At 36.0% G+C, this 21789-nt stretch overlaps 1 protein-coding gene across 2 annotated transcripts in view; it reads right to left on the bottom strand.

The window, feature by feature from the left end:
- Window positions 1-20736, bottom strand: part of LOC121427726 (coiled-coil domain-containing protein 50-like) — a 35232-nt gene extending 14496 nt beyond the window's left edge. For both annotated transcript variants that reach the window (XM_041624263.1, XM_041624262.1), the window contains exons 1-3: window positions 20590-20736; window positions 10378-10440; window positions 913-1051 (exon numbers count right to left, since the gene is read on the bottom strand). In XM_041624263.1, coding sequence (XP_041480197.1) covers window positions 913-1051; window positions 10378-10440; window positions 20590-20647 — 260 coding nt within the window. In that variant the 5' untranslated portion in view covers window positions 20648-20736. The remainder of the gene's footprint in view (window positions 1-912; window positions 1052-10377; window positions 10441-20589) is intronic.
- Window positions 20737-21789: the final 1053 nt, after the last annotated feature.

Consider the following 21789-nt stretch of genomic DNA (forward strand, 5'->3'; position numbering starts at 1 on the left):
AATTGACAAATCACCCAATTACACATAGAGCACAGACATGAATTTTAACAGCAACACCCTCTCAAAGTGTGTTTTATAGGTACACGTAGTCATGTATAATCATATATGTACATACATCCCATTAATATTTCTCACGTGTTGTAACTTGTAACAGAATCAGGTATAGGCATTAAAATAATGTTTAGAAATATGTAATATACAGTATATGTATGAATTCTTCCAATTGTGACATTTATACCCAGTGAATAAAAAATTAAAAAGTCTAAGTTGTTTATCCCAGGTATCCAAAATAGTCAATAGTCATCGTAAATGTACACGTACATGTACATGTACACTAGAAACATGAACATGTAATAAACATCAATAATTGAATACCACTTTCAACAAACATCACACACCCGATATCAGCTGTTATCTATACATAAACATGCCATATACTCATATTATAAGAGTAAAATCAGAGAGAGAGAGAGAGAGAATAGTAAAGTAAAAACCACATCTGTTGTGAAATAACATACACACCCAATATCATTCTCTCTGACCTGAAAACAGTCAGGCCAATGCAAATTCCGTTCATGGATGACAAATTCTGATTGAAGTTGTTCATTTTCTTCACAATAAATCCCCAATGCATTCAGAAAACCCAAAATAATGGGAAACGTTTTGTTCCAACGTGTGAAGGCAATAACTCAAATATAATACATTGGTTTTTATACAGGGTTACTTTGGTGAGTTTGGTCACTTTGTCATGTAAAGACCTACATGTATCTGTAAGAGAGAAATTTGCAAAACCACAATATATTTTTCATTAATGACTTTTCAGAAAAATAAATAAATTTCCTGACTCTCCATTACATTTTCTCCATAACAATAACACTTTTGCTAATTTTTTCACGATTCCCGGACTCTTACAATTTCCGATTCCTCTCCGCGATCTCATGCTCCTCCCTGAATGCTTCGAGCGCTGTTTCCTTGGCAACATCTTTGGCAACCTCTCGATCTCCTCGCACTGTTCTTCTCCTGGAGATATTCCCAGTATAGTGGTTCACGTCTGAAATGGAATATGAAAATGAAATGGAGATATTCACACTGATTGAAATAACATGCAGGATTAGATTAAAGAGCATACGAACCGGCACCCTGATTAAACCCAAACGATCGATCCCCCTAAATTTTCAAAATCAAAAAGAATAGGGAACAAAAACAGTTTCTCAGGAGAATCTGTTTTTTTTTTGCTTGTCAAATTTTTCAGCCAAGGAAATGAAGGAATTGAACCCCCTTGAGAACCCTGAATACAGGGCTGATCAGACCCCAGAATAAATGCCATGTACATGTACGTGCAGTTGTATACTTAAATGGGTTTATTTCTAATTCGTCTAATGCCAATTCGTCCTACTGCCAACTATCATTTGGTCTACTACCAGTTCGTCCACTATCCACACGATCTAATTGCCAATTCGTCCACTCACCATTTCATCTAATGACCAGTTGGTCCAATAGCCATTTTCCATATACCATTTGGTCTAATTTACTAAGTGTTCATTGTGCAAAATGAATGAAAATGAAATGGATATTAGACTGACTGGTTTATGAGACGAAATGGTCGTAGATGAAATGGTGATTCGACCAAGTGATGATTGGACCAAATGGTTGTTAAGCGAAACGTTGATGGACAGAATGGCAAATGAAAGTAGATCATATGGTTAGTGGATGAGTTGGCAGTAGACGAATTGGCAATTTACCCTTACAAATTAACTATGAGCCTGCAGCTTTATAGTCACACAATAGACCTTCATGTATATCTACCCTTTACACATATTTTTGTAGGTAAACAGAATATTTACTACAAAAATAAAATAATTTCTATGACAAAACATTTACTGCCTTGAAGTATGACTATAGAGAAATGGATCTGCTGCTTCATAAATTATACAAACACTGTATATTATTAGTCTGTGCACATTTTGTGTGCATATTTTGTGGGTAAACAGACTATTTGCCACAAAAATGCACAAAAGACTTTATCTACAATGTATGGGTAAACTTTACCGGAAACTTTGCAGCCAGTATTAAAACCAAGCAATTGTTTGATTCATGTAAACATGTATGTACATGAGATGTAATCGGGGGGGACGCTTACATTGATGAGTAGATACCATGCACGACCCAAAAACATGGAAAAAGGATGTCTTTTTCAATATAGGGCACGTTACGTACGTAGCATAATAAGGGTGTCAAAAACACTAAAATAATGAAAAAGGGTACCTATTTTCGCAGGGAAAGCTACGTGTTTAGCGTCGAATTTGTGAGGGTATAAAAAATTTGACTGAAATGTTTTATAAAGGATGTACTTTTTGCCAAAGGGTTATAGTGTTTAGAGTACAATTTGTGGGAGGTGGAGCTGTACCAAACCCAACAATGTAGGTAAAGGTAAAACTGACGACCGACGTTTGTGACATAACAATTAAAATATCGCTGTACTTGTTTAGGGGTGCAAATCAGGGAATACTTGACAATAGCATCATTTTGTTTCAAATACTTGTTAAGGGGAGGGTTTCACATGCCAATACTTGTTAAGGGGTGCATTTTCAAAAAATGGAAAATATGTGTTTAGGGTGCTTTTCGAGACCCCTTGGTCGCGCATGGTATCCACTGTCAATGGAAGTGCCCCCCCCCCCCCCCCCCGGATGTAATAAAACTACATGTACATGTATTTACTGCATATATGCCATTTACGACTACAGTGTCTATGTACACAAATCAGAATTACACACATGCATGCAGCCAGTAAACAAAATAATCCTGATTATGACCCACAAACCAATGATCAATCAATGTAAATCAATAATACAGTACAAACAAATGTATACATGCTATATGTAATACACTACTGATATACAGTAGAGAGTAAACACCATGGGTAATATGGTATGCTGTTTGCAGGCCAAGTTCACACAAATAGGCTTAGAGGGGAACCCCGCCTTGGTCATAAATGTTGTGTTGGAAAGGAGAATAGAGAAAACAGAATGGTAAAAATTTGAAAGAAATCGGACAAGCAATAAGAAAGTTATGGCTGCTTTAAAATTGAGATCCCTAAGACAATATAGATTTCAAATTGGCAACTGGGTAAGTAAATTATGACAAGGGACAACTTTCTCATAGGCCTGTACTTTATTATAGGGATTTGTGGTTTTTCTCTTTTATTCCCCTGGGGCAGTAATCTACATGTAAATGTAACACAGGTAGTATTTTGTTTTATGTCCTCATGAAAGAAAAAAAACACAATTTGAAGTATAACTTTGGGGGGAAAAAGTGACATTTTAGCCATTTTATGTATCAGAATGCATGAAATAGTAGCCCCTGCCTTACATCACTTATATGCTTTTCACACTGCACTTTTTGTCCTAAATTGGTGGGGCTAAGGGGGGGGTCTTAGCCCCATCAATTTCCAGGGGTTAAGCTTAGCCCACTTCGTTTTCACACTGCGTTTTAGCAAAGTGGGCTAGCACGGTAAATAGTACGGTACTATCTGGCCTTGCAAAAAAGCAGGGTTAGCCAGCTTATTGTGGTGCTAGCACCACATTGTGGTGCTAAGAGATGCAGTGTGAAAACGAAACAGGGCTAAGGAAAGTGGGGCTAAGCATTAACCAATCAGAGAAGTCAAATTGCCCGTTAATCACACTCTGTATGGTAAAGTCATCAGTATTCACGAGCTGAGGGATAGTCTGGGGTTAAGGCATTAACCACGGTTGATCAGATAGTATGGGGTTAAGAAAGACAGTGTGAATCGAAAAAAAGATAGTATGGGGTTAAGAACGAGTGTGAATCGAAAAAAAGATAGTATGGGGTTAAGGAAATGCAGTGTGAAAAGCATATACATGTATAACATCACATACATGTATGCGGCCAATTTGAAATCTCCATGGGTATAGTATTTACCCAATTTTACACCTTGTAAAATTTTATAACTCTCTTTTCGTTTGTCCGCTATTGTTCAAACTTTCGCCTATCATCAACTTGTTTGATTTTTCTTTTTCCTCTAAAAACAAGTGTTTATTTAGGTTGGATTCCGCTTGAAACTGAATTTAAATGGAGTAGAATCAAACAAACAAACTGCAAAATTTGCACTGAATTTTAGAGAACTACGAAAAACAATTTGATCTATTGTGGAAAGGCATCAAGCACGCCACAGGTTGTCAGACCAAAGCATTCAAAATCATGCATTTCAACTTTGTATTTCATTACGAAAGGTCAAACAATAACATTTGCATCAATTATTAATAAAGAGAAATAAAGCCTGACAATGTTCTGGAAGCTTCTGATTTTGGAAAAGAAAAACCACCCTGACACATGCAAATGTACATGTAATTTAGGCCGTGTTTATGCTTCCACTTTTCAGGCCAGAATCAGCGTTTCCAAACGTGGTTAGTCCAAAACACGGTTGCGTCCATGCTTACTTTCATTTAAACGCTGTTTCAAAACGCCGATCGTAAACTCACAAAAAGGTGCGTTTGTAAACGTCGTTTGACCAGAATCAGGCTTTCTGGGGAAGCATAAACACAACCGCGAACATTTATAAACGTGTTTAAATGACGTCATTTGGTACATGCTTCCGGTGAGATGAAAATCCGCGGGCAAAACAGTCGTATTGCTCCTTGCCTATCTCCACGTAATAACAACAATCAGAAAAAAACTTTTGAAAAAAGGCGCGCCCAATTTGACCTCGCTTTACAATGCGAAGCCAGCTGGAGATCATGATTTGCTCTGAAAAGTTAAGCATAAACAGCACTCTCAGAACCACGTTTACGATCGGCGTTTGGAATCGACGTTTGAAATCGCTGATTCTGTCCTCGCAATGGAAGCATAAACACACCCTTACAGGGGTCTGGTTCATATACCGTAACTTGTTATAATGACAAATTTGCAACAATAGTTAAAAGCTACTGAAATCCTTCAATCTTATTGGATGATAGTAAATTTGTTATAGAAATTGTGCATTTGTTATTATTGCAAAACTTTATGGGACAGGATTGTTTGCACAATAGGAACATGCATAAACTTGAAATATTACACATAGCCTACACTCTAGAGTACAATACTAAAACTTTGAATGAAATTTGCAAGTTGCAACAATAGAGAATATTCATCAAACTCTTCTTTAGCCATACACCAGAAAATAAGCACAAAAGAACTTGTTACAGCCTAATGTACAATATCAAGGTCAGAAAAGTGAGACAACAGAGGAATACAAATATGTGATAGGAGGACTTGCTCAGACATAATTTACTGATCAAACTGAATGTGAGTTCAAATTACTGGAACCAATAATTTTATTTCAGACTCCATTATGGTTGATGAGAAAATGAGCTGCCAACACATTCATGTAAAATTTGTCATGATTGAAGTTATTTATTGCATTTCATACGATTCATGTTTTCTGGAAATAGTAAGTGAGAATGAAAGAAGAAAGACCATTGAGTCAGAAAAAGGGGACGCTCTTTTTTTCTTTATTATTTATTTTTTCTTATTTATTCTTTTTATTATTATATATGTTTTTTTCCCTAATGATGTTATGATCACTTGTAAATATTTTAATTATGTCTGATTTGTTATTTTTGTTTATTTTTGGTCAGTGTGGACCCAATAAAACATATAAATACAAAAAAAAAGAAAGAAAAAGGGGACTTTATTTTGGGGGAGGGGCGGTGGTTAGAAAGATTAAATAGTGCTCGGGGGAAATGGAAACCATATTCAAACTTTGAAATACAATACAATGTGGACCAAACAAGTTTTTTTTTACTTTAATGTTGCCAATGTCAGCAAGGGAACCTACATGTATTATACTTTATAAAATACGGACTGTAATTTTTAACTTTAGGCCTACCTCACCAAAAATGGAATGCATTTTCAAAACTTTCCTCCACCAAATATACATATAGAGTGCATTCTCGAACTTTTCTCCATCATGTTTTGACTGCTTTCTAACCCCCCCCCCCCAAAAAAAGAACAAAAAAATTGACCTTATTTTTCAACTTAGTAATTTCAACAAAAAGGTGTACATGTATCAGGTTCAAAGATTCCCAGCTTTCTAATCTTCCACCTATAGAATTGTTTGTTTATTACTTAAAAAGTCTGATGTTTTAAAAATTATGTAAATATTGCAGACCACTTTATATACAAGCAATCAGATAGGAATAAAAAGATAACTGAAAGTTGGGTATTAATGCAAAATTATGCACACAAATATAAATCAGAGGTATTTGGATATTGAGTAATTAACTATTCCTATAATTCTGATTGCGTATTTTAATGGGGGGGGGGTGATTTCATACATCTATTCATGTCTAACGTCTGTTCTTTTATTCTGTTCAATTGTTAATTGCATGTCTAATGTAGTAACAAAGGGAGCCCGCTTTGACAGGTCATTAACAATTATTGGTAAATGTAAAGCTGTTTAGATAGAAACAATAAAAATGTACAAAAATTCTAAAAACCACATTTCTATCATGTCCGTCTGTGATATGGCACATTTAGTGGATACCTATGTTTACAATATTTTCTTTTGATTTCTTTAACAGTTCTAATAGTTTCTTATTGTTTCATATAAAGTTCTTATACTTTTAATTTGTTGTAATTTTTTATCCTTGTGTATGTGATTGTATTTTTTTAAGGATAAATGAACTGAAAAAAAAATTCAAGTTTTGAAGAGGAAAATATGTTTTTTTCATTAACAGAAAAACTGAAACAAGGGAGAAAATCCCTTGGCATTATAAGAGTTAAAAGATCTTCACCCCACTGTGCCATCCAATAACGCACTCATACTTTGGACATGTATTTAATATTTGCAGACATACATGTTCAATAGCACCTCAAGTGCCAAAGAGAAGACTGTAATTTGCCCATATAGGCGGTTTGAGACCGCCTCGAAGTTCGCCAGTTCCAGGTATTCTCTGATCGGGAAATTTACCCCGATCAGAAAATACCAGGTATTTTGGTAATGTGAAAGCAAACTACGCGTAATTTCCCCGAAAGAAAATACCCGCTAAATAGTAGGTACTTGGCGAAATTACGAGAACTTTCGTGGGGATTTTTCCAAGGTCGCAGGTATTTTGGCGATGTGAAAGCAAATTACGGGAACTTTTAGCCCAGCATGTCATTGGGCGCGGCTGCGTGGGTGGCTGCTGGGCTAGTGATTTTGAATCTCCCGCCTTGCCTGCTTATCAGACCACACTGCGCATGCTCGTAACTTCGGGAACTTATCCCGAAGGATGTGTTTCGGGGCGGTGTGAATGCAGGAATAATTAATGGTATTTTTTAGCTTTAAAAAGTTCTCGTAATTTAACGGGGATTCTTGTGATCGAGGCGGTTTGAAACCACCTATTATGACCTGTGTACAGTAGTGTATTCCTCTTGTTATTGCTACTTGAAACACTCATTGTTTGTGGTTGGTAAACAATGGTGAACCTTGAAACTTGAAGAAAGTAACAGTGTATGAATCACAAGAAGTAGCCTTTGTACTTCTTAAGAATTTTCAGGATCGTCAATGTCAACTTCGCTCTTCTGTGTCATCACGTTGATTCCATGTTGTATTATACCTGAACGTACATGTAAGCCTAAATACCGATTAATACAATATTTTGTGCTGTATACTATTACCCCGACTTTAACACGGCTACCCTGACTGGGTGGGAGTTTCATAAAGCTGTTCGTATTAAAGTTAAGAGCGACGTTAAGAACAACTGGTGATTCTTTCTTGTGATAAATGGTATGCACCAAAATGTTCATTGGTGATGGTAATAGTGCGTATGAAAGGTTCACCAGTCGTTCTTAAAGTCGCTCTTAACTTTAATTCAAACAGCTTTATGAAACGGCCCTCTGGGGCTAAATTAGCATTCAAGAAGGACCACATATAATGGGTACCAATTTTCTTCATCTGGGTGGAGAGTGGCAAATGTAGATAAATGCCTTGCCCAAGATCCAGGTGATCCTTCAGATACATGTGCAGGAGTGTATGCAAAATACAACAACAACAATAATAATACTAACGTCATATTTTACCCAGGGTAGCCACTTCAGTTGCGAAAACTGTTCTCCCAGTGGGCCCTGCTTATTACATGATTGTGTTTAATATTATTACAACTGCCCCTAGATGAACATTGTTTGGATTTGCATGAAATTACGGGTGTTTTTAATAGCATAAAGAACTGTGATTTCTGAGCCAAATGAATTTTGTTTGGTATTATACATATACAAGTCACAGATTCAGAATAGGCAGATATGTATGTGACTTTATAACTTTTTTCTCCTGAGGACGACAAGAACACACTTGTCGAAATGTCGAGATTGGGTGGTCCTTTTCAGGACCAACACTTGCCCAAGAAAGATACATGGTGTACCGTGAAACCTACTACACTATTCTTCTTCGCCATGGAAACCTTCAGAAGTTATAACTTTTTTATTGGTGGCCACCTGCACACACAACCAGGAAAAAAAGGAAATATGTTCTGGCAAAATTACCAAATATTTGAAAGAACTGAGGGGAAAAGGTGGAAAAGGAATAGTTCACACACTATTTCAAAGTATGGAAAAACTGTGGATACATGAAAATATAATAAATATAAATTAGAAACTTCTTATAGGACAGCATACATGTACATGTAAAACAAATGTGCCACATGTGCGTTTATGTTTGGAGAACAAAACTGTCTCATTCCTGTTGAAGATATCATAAATTCTCAAATTTCATCTACCCATGACTAAGAAAATATCCTAATTCATTGGATATAACAGTTGAGCAAATAAACCTGAGCATAAAATGCCCCAAGGTCATGCAGTACATGTAGTCACACCCACATTAAAGGGGAAGTTCACCCTGAAGAAAAGTTTATTGTAAAAATAGCAGAAAAAATAATAAAAAATATTGGTGAAGGTTTGAGGATAATCCGTCAAAGATTAAGAAAGTTATTAGAATTCAAAGTTTTGGATTTGTGACGTCATATGCGAGCAGCATTCCTACATAGCGAATGGTTAGAAATCAATGAAATGTCATTTTCTCAGAAAATTGAAAATGGTTTTTACTGTGCCTTTTGTATATCAATAGGCAAATCATTTCACACCCGATTACTACACCCGATCATAAATAGAAACAAAAAAGTCATCAGGAACCATACAAAATTTGAAATTCATTGATTTTTTACCATTCGCTATGTCGGAATCCTGCTCGCATATATGATGTCACAAATCCAAAACTTTGAATTCTAATAACTTTCTTAATCTTTTCTTAATCTTAACAGATTTTCCTAAGACCTTCTGAATATGTTTTATTATTTTTTCTGCTATTTTTACAACAAACTTTTCTTCAGGGTGAACTTCCCCTTTAATTGAAGTTGCATTTTGGCCCTTCCCTTTATGGGGCATCCTAGATACAAAGTTGTTTTGAAAAAAAAAATCATGGCAGATAGCTACAATTTCGAACAATATCAGAAAAACCAGTAGAATTTTTTTTTCAAGTTGTAATGACTGAACCTACATGGAGATTACACATGTTGGCCTGACATTAAAGGACAAGTCCACCCCCAACAAAAAGTTGTTGGGAATAAAAAGAGAAAAATCCAAAAAGGATAACACTGAAAAATTCATCAAAATTGGATGTAAAATAAGAAAGTTAAGAAATTTTAAAGATAAGCTTAATTTTACAAAACAGTTATATGCAGATCCCGGTCACTATGCAAATGAGGGGACTGATGACATCACTCACTATTTTGTATTTATTCTATGAAATATTCTGATTTGCTCCTATTTGTCCTATGAAAGAAAGTTTTCTCCTTACTGAACATGTGGAATGACCATTATTTTGATATTGTATGGTTCAGTCAAGTTGGTCCTACATGTAAATGTCAAATCTGTAAAAAATGAAATAATTGTAAAATCCGAACAATAAAAATCAAAAGATATACACTTTACAGTAGGGATTGCAGGACATCATCAATTCTCTCACTTGCATGTAACCGTTTTGTAAAAAATAAATAAAACTTTAAAATGTCATAACTTTCTTATTTTACATCTGATTTTGATGAAATTTTCAGCTTTATGCTTGTTTGATTTTTCTTTACTGATTCAAATCAACATTTTTCTAGGGTGGACTTGACCTTTCAACTATATGACATTATAGAATTTCTCTAGAGCTACAGTAGGCCTATATTCTGGAAAAAAAATCAATATCATTATTTTCTTCCAACCAGACCAAGTATTCTGCCAGTCTGTACTGTGACATATGACATAAAAAACAGGTTTCTAGTACTACAATCATTTCCTGAAAAAAAAATGTTATCATTTTTTTTTACTAATTAGAAAGACTCTTCTCATACAAACACTTACTTTCTTCCTCCTGCAATTGATATGCTAGCGCTCCATCTTCATATACAGACCAATTCTTGACAACTGGAAAGAAAAGAAATTAAATAAAACTTTGTGTTTGTCATGGTATGTAGAACAATGTCATGTTACAGCGTACATAAGTTTACAATCTGAGTTAAAGATGGCCGTCATTGTGTATTCGTATATCTTTAAATGGATATAAGCTGCTCTTTTGTATGCATTACGTTATTGTCATGTTTTTTTTGTTTTTTGTTGATTGTTATTGTTATAATCATTGGTATATTTTCATTCATGTTTTATTATATTGTTTCAATAAAACACAGGAAAAAGAAAAGAAATTAAACTAGAATTTAATTCGTCATGCGGACGAATTAGGTGGTCTGTCATGATTTGTCATTCAGTGTCGGCTGATGTATGAAATAAATCATTTAGATATCATTGATAATCTTGATCGTAGACATCCTAAGAATAAGTTTTGACCATTACTAAATGTGATTATTGATGTGGTGATGACAATCGTCAGACATACATCTTCAAACAGATACATACAAGATAGATGATTATACCTCACGGATCAACACGGCAATGCCGGCATGATCCGGGGAGGTCCGGGATAGTTTTGCCCCAGATGACTGTGAACACGGCATCAACACGGCAGCTTCACACGGATCTACACGGATCATGCCGGCAGAGCACGTCGTCAACACGGACCAATACGTCAGCAACACGGACCTACACGTCAGCTACACGGACCACCACGTCAGCAACACGGACCTATACACGTCAGCAATACGGACGAACACGTCAAATGCGTTATCCATTGAGCTAGCATATTCCCCATAGAGATTACACGTAAGCAAGTTTGAGAATTACAATTCCAATTTTGCAAGTGAAATACGGGCATGATCCCGGCATCTGATCAAAAAATGAAGGGCACATTTGCGAAAGCTTAGAATCTCAGCTACAACATACTAAAAGCTTAAAGAAAACTGACAAGAAACAATGGAGATATGGCTCACGAAATAGAGGAATGTCGAATCTAGTTTTGAGAAAAGGTCATGTCCCATAGAGATTACACGCAAAATACATGTGATATGAAAAAAAGTAATTATAATCTGTTTTATCTTGCTAAATTTAAACTTTTATACCTTTAAATTATCATAAAGGATCATGTAAGAAGTGGCAAAAAGAAAAAAAAGAGTGAAAAAAAAATTCATCTTGTTCACCCCAGGACTCGAACCCGCGCCCTTTAAGAAGCAGTCAAAGGCACGATATTCCCCATAGAGAATACACGTAAGCAATTTTGAGAATTACAAGTCCAATTTTGCAAGTGAAATACGGGCATGATCTCGGCATCTGATCAAAAAATGAAGGTCACACTTGCGAAAGCTTAGAATCTCAGCTACAACATACTAAAAGCTTAAAGAAAACTGACAAGAAAAAATGGAGATATGGCTCACGAAATAGAGGAATGTCGAATCTGGTTTTGAGAAAAAGTCATGTCCCATAGAGATTACACGCAAAATGAGGAAAAATGACATGCCTCTTTTCATCGCTGTTTTACGCAATGATGCGTTGCTCAAAACGAAAATTTATGTGAACTGAGGAGAAAGAGTACATTCTAAACTACAACATATCGAAATCTGGGCGAAAAACGATCTATATTCGAGAAGTTACAACCAAATTTGCATAAATTTGATGACGTCATTTTTGAAAAAATGAAATTTTTAGTTTAGGCGCCATTTTGATGACGTCATGATCAAATTGAGGGACAATGGTGACATGAAATCAAATCTACAACTCATACTCTATCGATATATGAAAAAAAAATTGGGGGTCAACGGACTATTTAAAGAGCTACAATGAATTTACAATAGGCATGTTTTTGCCCATATATGGCCTGTAGTGAGAGCTCGCGCGCACACGTGCTGCAAACTTTAACGGGTGTTAATTTCGTTATTAATGGTCGTAGAAGGTTGATCAAGGTATCAAATTGTTCAGAATTTTATTATCAATGAAATGATGTAAAAAAAACGGTGTTTCTGCGTTGCGTTATGGCGTTACGCGCGGAAACGCGCACGCATGCGTGCGCGCGCGCAAATTTTTGAAATGCTTAGAATGACCTAAAACGTACTCTTGTTTGGTCAAAAAGTGATTTTGAGCATTTTTAAATTTTGACGCGCGCGTACGCGCGCGTCGTGACCTCCAGGTGACCTTTAATGACCTGACCTAATGACTCATAACTTTAAGTTGATGTGATGTAAATATTATTAATTTTTGATAATTGATAATGGAGATATGATTGATAATGTGATTTTACAAAATGGCGCCTAGATGACGTCATCATGACCTGATGACCTTGAAAAGCTTATTTTGACGTGTCCATGACAGATCCTATAAATGACATGAAATTCAATGAAATTGATCAAGTCTATTTTGAGATAACTTGGCGACAAGAAAATCGTTAAAAATAAATAAAAAAAATCCTGACGAAATTAAGAGGTGATCTGTCAAAGACAGACCACCTAACTAGAATTTAATTCGTCATGCGGACGAATTAGGTGGTCTGTCATGATTTGTCATTCAGTGTCGGCTGATGTATGAAATAAATCATTTAGATATCATTGATAATCTTGATCGTAGACATCCTAAGAATAAGTTTTGACCATTACTAAATGTGATTATTGATGTGGTGATGACAATCGTCAGACATACATCTTCAAACAGATACAAGATAGATGATTATACCTCACGGATCAACACGGCAATGCCGGCATGATCCGGGGAGGTCCGGGATAGTTTTGCCCCAGATGACTGTGAACACAGCATCAACACGGCAGCTTCACACGGATCTACACGGATCATGCCGGCAGAGCACGTCGTCAACACGGACCAATACGTCAGCAACACGGACCTACACGTCAGCTACACGGACCTACACGTCAGCTACACGGACCACCACGTCAGCAACACGGACCTACACGTCAGCAATACGGACGAACACGTCAAATGCGTTATCCATTGAGCTAGCATATTCCCCATAGAGATTACACGTAAGCAAATTTGAGAATTACAATTCCAATTTTGCAAGCGAAATACGGGCATGATCCCGGCATCTGATCAAAAAATGGAGGGCACACTTCCGAAAGCTTAGAATCTCGGCTACAACATATCGAAAGCTCAGGGAAAACTGACATGAAACAATGGAGATATGGATCACGAAATAGAGTAATGTCGAATCTAGTTTTGAGAAAAAGTCATGTCCCATAGAGATTACACGTAAAATACATGTGATATGAAAAAAGCAATTATAATCTGTTTTATCTTGCTAAATTTAAACTTTTATGCCTTTTAATTATCATAAAGGATCATGTAAGAGGTGGCAAAAAGAAAAAAAAATTGAAAAAAAAAATCATCTTGTTCACCCCAGGACTCGAACCTCCGCCCTCGAGAAAGCAAGTCAAATGCGTTATCCATTGAGCCACGATATTCCCCATAGAGAATACACGTAAGCAATTTTGAGAATTACAAGTCCAATTTTGCAAGTGAAATACGGGCATGATCCCGGCATCTGATCAAAAAATGAAGGTCACATTTGCGAAAGCTTAGAATCTCAGCTACAACATACTAAAAGCTTAAAGAAAACTGACAAGAAAAAATGGAGATATGGCTCACGAAATAGAGGAATGTCGAATCTAGTTTTGAGAAAAGGTCATGTCCCATAGAGATTACACGCAAAATACATGTGATATGAAAAAAAGTAATTATAATCTGTTTTATCTTGCTAAATTTAAACTTTTATACCTTTAAATTATCATAAAGGATCATGTAAGAAGCGGCAAAAAGAAAAAAAAGTGAAAAAAAAATTCATCTTGTTCACCCCAGGACTCGAACCCGCGCCCTTTAGAAAGCAGTCAAAGCCACGATATTCCCCATAGAGAATACACGTAAGCAAGTTTGAGAATTACAATTCAAATTTTGCAAGCGAAATACGGGCATGATCCCGGCATCTGATCAAAAAATGAAGGGCACACTTGCGAAAGCTTAGAATCTCAGCTACAACATACTAAAAGTTTAAAGAAAACTGACAAGAAACAATGGAGATATGGCTCACGAAATAGAGGAATGTCGAATCTAGTTTTGAGAAAAGGTCATGTCCCATAGAGATTACACGCAAAATACATGTGATATGAAAAAAGTAATTATAATCTGTTTTATCTTGCTAAATTTAAACTTTTATACCTTTAAATTATCATAAAGGATCATGTAAGAAGTGGCAAAAAGAAAAAAAAAAGTGAAAAAAAAATTCATCTTGTCCACCCCAGGACTCGAACCCGCGCCCTTTACGACCCCTACGAAAAACAGCATGTGCTGATAGGGTGTTCCATCCCACAAGTGGTAAATAAATAAATAAAATAAAAAAGAAGCAGTCAAAGCCACGATATTCCCCATAGAGAATACACGTAAGCAATTTTGAGAATTACAAGTCCAATTTTGCAAGTGAAATACGGGCATGATCCCGGCATCTGATCAAAAAATAAAGGGCACACTTCCGAAAGCTTAGAATCTCAGCTACAACATACTAAAAGCTTAAGGAAAACTGACAAGAAAAAATGGAGATATGGCTCACGAAATAGAGGAATGTCGAATCTGGTTTTGAGAAAAAGTCATGTCCCATAGAGATTACACGCAAAATGAGGAAAAATGACATGCCTCTTTTCATCGCTGTTTTACGCAATGATTCGTTTCTCAAAACGAATATTCATGTATCTGATGAGAAAGAGTACATTCTAAACTACAACATATCGAAATCTGGGCGAAAAACGATCTATATTCGAGAAGTTACAACCAAATTTGCATAAATTTGATGACGTCATTTTTGAAAAAATGAAATTTTTAGTTTAGGCGCCATTTTGATGACGTCATGATCAAATTGAGGGACAATGGTGACATGAAATCAAATCTACAACTCATACTCTATCGATATATGAAAAAAAAATTGGGGGTCAACGGACTATTTAAAGAGCTACAGTGAATTTTCAATAGGCATGTTTTTGCCCATATATGGCCTATAGTGAGAGCTCGCGCGCACACGTGCTGCAGACTTTAACGGGTGCTAATTTCGTCATTAATGGTCGTAGAAGGTTGATCAAGGTATCGAATTGTTCAGAATTTTATTATCAATGCAATGATGTAAAAAAAACGGTGTTTCTGAGTTGCGTTGAGGTGTTACGCGCGGAAACGCGCACGCATGCGTGCGCGCGCGCAAATTTTTGAAATGCTTAGAATGACCTAAAACGTACTCTCGTTTGGTCAAAAAGTGATTTTGAGCATTTTTAAATTTTGACGCGCGCGTACGCGCGCGTCGTGACCTCCAGGTGACCTTTGATGACATGACCTGATGAACCTTGACTTGAAGTATATGTGATGTAAATTTGATTGATTTTTGATAATTGATAATGGAGATGTGATTGATAATGTGATTTTACAAAATGGCGCCTAGATGACGTCATCATGACGTGATGACCTTGAAAAGCTTATTTTGACGTGTCCATGACAGATCCTATAGATGACATGAAATTCACTGAAATTGATCAAGTCTATTTTGAGATAACTTGGCGACAAGAAAAATCCGTAAAAATAAATAAATAAAGAAATAAAAAGAAAATTCTGACGAAATTAAGAGGTGATCTGTCATAAATGACAGACCACCTAATAAAGAGGTATACATTTAATAGTATAAATGGTGCACATGTTATTTCCTTGTTCCAAATAATGTTGGAATCGAACCTATTTCATGCATTCGATACCCATTTTCCACCAAAATAATGTAAAACTTACAATTCAATGATAACCTCAGAATTATCCAATGTTGATCAATGTCGATCGTTTTGATTTAAAGAGAAATACCAGTAGTTGCAGTGAACACTGATTTCATGAGAAAGTCTGTAAAACCAGGCTTAATTATCAAAATATCATCGAGGATCTAGATCTGGTACAGTTACATAAACTGAACTTTGTGAAATCTTGAAATCTACGCTGAAAAACGTTCACACTGAAGATCACAAACACAGATAGGCACATGTGGGACAATGTATTATTATTGCTGGAATAAAGACCTGACGGAAGTGACCAAATCCGCGCTTATTTCTCAGCAATTACACAATTTCTCCCAGAATCCTTTGGTACATATTTTTTATTCATACAAACAGACACTTGGGTGGTGATTACATTAGATTCTGTAAAAAGTCATTTTGAGATCGTAACCAAAACTGGAATTTTATCTTTAAAGTATAATCATAGGTGACACATTTGTTCTGGCTTTATTTCATCTACGTGTAAGATTATAGAGTTAGGGTTGGGGTTGCAATTAGAGGTTTTTTGGTTTAGGGTCCAGGGTTGAAGTTGGTCATTCCATTAGTGGAATTTACAGTGGAACAATTGTCGCCAGAGAAAATGTCATGAAACCTGATTACACTCTGCTTAATACTCAATTTGCCTGGTTTTCTGCCTGGAGTATTCCTTTAACATGTCAATCAAAAGAAAATATCAAACAAACAAAAAAAATCCCCGGTCTGAATCGGAAAGCTTTAATAAATTATACATTTTCTTCAAAGAGAGACCTCAGGCATTATCAATGCAGTGTCTCTTGAAATATAATCTTCAGCATACCACACTAATCCTCCAAGGTAATATGAGTCATGTTATTGAATCTTCAACAAGTATGTGCTAAAAGAATGATAGCGCATCACAAGTCCTCAGATTGAGGCCTTATGGGGTAGTGTTTTTTTTTTTATCACTCAGGGTCTACGTACATGTACTGTAGGGGGAGGGGTTGCAAGAAATTTATAATTGATTACAAGTCTATTTTATGTTTTAAATGAATCAATCGCAAATTTTGCAATTAATTTTGAACTGGTAACTCTATCTCTCAATGACAAATTTGCATTTTATTTTCATGATTGATTTAAAAAAAAAAGAATAGATTCTTGCAATATCCTCTAGCCTCATCGGGGGGGGGGGGGGGGGGGGGGGGAGACATACTCCGATTGTAAGGAATTTTATTTGCATTCATCAAATGTGGTTTCATTCAAAGACATACAAATAACCGAGAATGGGATATTCTTATTAGAATAGAAATTCATAAATCTAGCTCCTTTACTTGCAACTTTGGCAAAGAAACAGATGTAGGCCTGTAGCATTTTCACTACTACCTACAAAAGCTACAGATGTGTCAATTGATGCAGGTACGAGACTCACCAAACACTTAAGGAATTCTGACTATGATCTGAGTATGTCATTATACATACCTACAAAAACTCAAGAATCTATCAAAGATCTCCAATCTTTAAATTCTAATCTTTTAAGATTAAAAAGTTTCATTAATAAACAAATCTTGGAGGAACAGGTTTAAGATCATACATAGGGGCACACACTGAGAAAATTAACTTCCAGAATTTGAAAACCAAGACATATCAGAGTGAGATTTGACAGACCATTTGTTCATTCATTGTAAAGGTTTTGAACCTGTATTACTTTTATTTACTCATCTATTTCTTGCTGTTGCTAATGATCATCAATTTGTTATAAAGTGCCTTGACCATCTACGTAAATGTACATGTGTAAATAAGATGGAAAGTGCACTACATGTGGGGGGTGGGCAGGTGCTCATTTTATCAATTTCACTATTTTTTCATTCTGTACATTACATGTACATGTAGTTGTTTTCATAGGCCCATATTTAATTCAATTTAAAGTTTAAGCTCTGGTTTAAAGTGGATAGCCAAATAGTGGCATGAATGTCCAACATTATAATTTCAATGTATCAGCTCTTTTTTCTCTCAAATAATTCTTAACTGTTTCTGAAGGATGAATAAGATAGCTTTCTTCACCATTCACGATTTAGGAAAGAGCACAGTAAACTTAAGAAACATACATGTACAAAGTAAGGAAAATTTTTGACATTTTTGTCTTTCCATAATTTTAGCACAGAGTTAGACCATGGTCTAAAGTTAAACCTGACTTCAGAATACAGACCATAATCTTCACACATCTCTCTGGACCCTAAACGTCCAGGATTGCAGCCCAGGGCTATGCCTGTGGTTCCAAAACATGATTTTTCTTTTTCTACTTTTTTTCCGAGTTCATATTTGGTCAATGTTATTAAATCTCTAAATAAAGTGTTTATGTCATGCAAAAGGGACTAAATCCACTTTTGCTCATTCTTCATAAATCAACATTTTTTATTTCACCCAAATCTATGTTTCCTTTCAGGAAGTTCTTACACTATGTTTAAGAGTCATCGATATTGGTAACAAAAATGACCAAAAAAATTCTGCTGATGTGTTTCCATGTATGATTCTTTTATATTTATAATTTTTATGGACTTAGTCCGTTTTGAATGAAAACTAATATCAAGTTGTTGCTGTGCCAGGTTCTACCTGCAACTAATAAACAGACCAGTAAACCATTTCAACATCAAGACTGACAAAAGTTGGATAAATGAAGAAAGAAGTACTAAAGTCCCTTATGCATGAAAACGTAAATTTCATGTCAATTTTTTATTATTTCTTTAAACATTTGGGAGTTGAATTATAGTAAGTTTGATGCACATGGTGAATATCTCTGCAAAAATTGACAACTGATTAAAAAAATGAACTTTGTCCCTTTTTGCATGTTCTAACAGAGAAATAGCAGATCTGAGCTGAACTCATCACAGTGACTCAACAATGTTTCTCTATCATAGATAATTACCTGAATTCCGAGCAATCTAGCACGGGGGGTGGGGGGGGGCAGTCAAATGTATTGCTGTACACACGCATGGCCAAATTATTTCCACACACCTCCTAAACAAGTTTTTCTCTATGTGCAAAATTTATTCATTTTGGCCCCTTAACAAGTTGACCCCGGGGAAAAAGCTTGGGGGAAAAAAAAAAACCTAAACACGTTTGGCTAGTCTTTCAAAAAAATAAATTGGGAAAAAAGAACATACCCTAAATACGTTTGACCCTGCGATTGACCATAGACCAGTCTTTCAAAACTACCCATTTTTTTTAATTGGTGTTTTTGATACCCTTAACGAGTGCATGCGCGGCCCACATCCAAAACTGAACACCCCTTTAAACAAGTTTTTTGGGTCACGCGTGTGTACAGCAATATATTTGAATCCCCCCACCCCGGCAATCTAGACCTTGTCCAAGACAAGAAACACCACTTAATTTCAGAAAATTTAGTTTTTAGATTCTGTTTTAATATTTTTGTTTATTTGAGATGCAAAAATTAGTTTAACAAACATCAGGCTCAGCGCCTCAGTCAAAAACTGCCAATCAACTTTGCTCCGAATTGCTCAGATCAAGTAGGCCTAACATTTTATCGAACATATTCTGACTAACATTACCAGTATAGTGAGTGATTGTATTACCGACCGGCCTTGTATTACCGAACGCGCGCATCATATGCGTCAGAAAATAATCAAACCTTTGCAACTTCCTTCCAAAGGGAACTTAAATAGAAAAATGATGAAAAATTATCAAAAACACAATGTCGAAGTCTTTATATCCTCAAAACAATAAAATATGGTCAAAATAGCTCATCAGTGACTTTGACTGTTGTTTTCCCAACTTTTCCCATAGAAAACACACATTCGGTAATACGATACCTTTTCAAGTGACCAAAATATTTCACTTGCGAAGAGGGGTCCGATTGGAAGCTGATGTCGTAAAAATGAAAAACAATTTCGGCAAAATATCTACATATTTATATTTTGTAGGTATTTGTGTATTTATGGTGAAAGTTTGGTGAATTTTATTGGAATAATGTGTTTGATATGATCAAATTCATGAAAAGTGTTCGGTAATACGATCCACTACCATACTGGTACTCAACTGAGATGTGTGGCACAAATTCCAAAAAATATAACAATCCTTCAATACCACAGGAACATCACCTTAAATGAAAATCGGCAACTCTTTCCATGCCACAGCGATAGGGCTAGGCCGATTTCATTGCCAATCATGGCATCGCATACGTTACGCACTCAACTTCAGACAGCTTCGACATTCCTCAATCATCCACGCCCGAAACGCCCCGTCCGGGAAACTTGGCGTTCCGTTATCATAACAACAATAAATTTCGCACACAACCTAAATTCTCATTCACTACATTAAAATTCAATTGTTACCGTATGTATGATGATTGAAATAATACACGTACCTTCCTTGACACCAGGGTTGTTAGCTTCTATGATGGCACTTTCTCCGCTTTCAGCCATTTTGGCACAAAAAGTAAGGAGATTCCTGTCGAAAATCCAAACTTTGCTTCGCTTGCCAGCCAATACAGTTGTGCTGCCATTCAACAGAAGATGGCGCTAGACTTGAATTGAAAACGAAACGCAAACACGGCAAAATTCATTTGGCATGACGTGTCCACACCAATAATTATTGTCTAAATAGGCCTACACATTTATCATAGAACAGTAGAGTCCATGGGAATGTCTGATGAATCAACACCACTAGAATTTACCCAAATAGTTGAGACGAAAATAGAGATGTCACATCTACATTTGAAACCAAATGTCTATTTAAGTTTAGTGGAGTCGGAGACGCAAAACCGCCGAAATTTCCATCAAAATTGATGGTCACTATTCTAGGGCATTAATTAAAATGCATTTGTTCTTTTCGGGATCTCAGCCTTCCCCATGAAACATTTTTTTGTTCAATCTTACACATCATCTACGCCATAATGATTTGAGGACATAATTATTGGAGGGATAATTTAAAAAAAAAAGCGGGGTTCATGTTTAGGGTTAGAGACAAAAGTTCTAAGGGCACGAAGAAAGAGTATACTCTCTCTTCGTGCCCTTAGAACTTTTGAAAGACTGATACACTTTTGATTTTTCTAAAGTGTATCAGTCTTTCACCCAACTAAAAATAAGACTCTCTGAGTCTCTGGTAAAGGACAATTACATAACATATGCAAGATTGAAGGTAATTTCGTTATAAATGCAACAACAAGACATTTTATTGGTTCAAATTCCAGATGTATGTACATAGGCCTATAGGCCTATTATTATATTGAAGTAGATTTTGAACGAGCTTTGCTCACACATTATTATTGGCAGTGGCGTACCGTGGGTCACGGCATTGGGGGGGCACCAGCAAAAATTTCGGGTCACTTAGGGAGCGCGCGAAGCGCGCTCAGTTGTCAGGTATACTGACCTAATAGAGATATTTTAAGGACATGCAGTGCCATCAAACGAATATGTATCTCACTGATTAAATAATGCGAGCGCGAAGCGCGAGCTGAAAATTTTTTATATTGAGGGCTAAAAATTGACATTATAAGCAAGTTGTTTTGTGATCATGATACTTAACTGTCTCGTTAAACAAACAATGCGAGCGCGAACTAAAATTT

The sequence above is a fragment of the Lytechinus variegatus genome, chromosome 14 (assembly GCF_018143015.1).
Source record: "Lytechinus variegatus isolate NC3 chromosome 14, Lvar_3.0, whole genome shotgun sequence".
Taxonomy (NCBI): Eukaryota; Metazoa; Echinodermata; class Echinoidea; order Temnopleuroida; family Toxopneustidae; genus Lytechinus; species Lytechinus variegatus.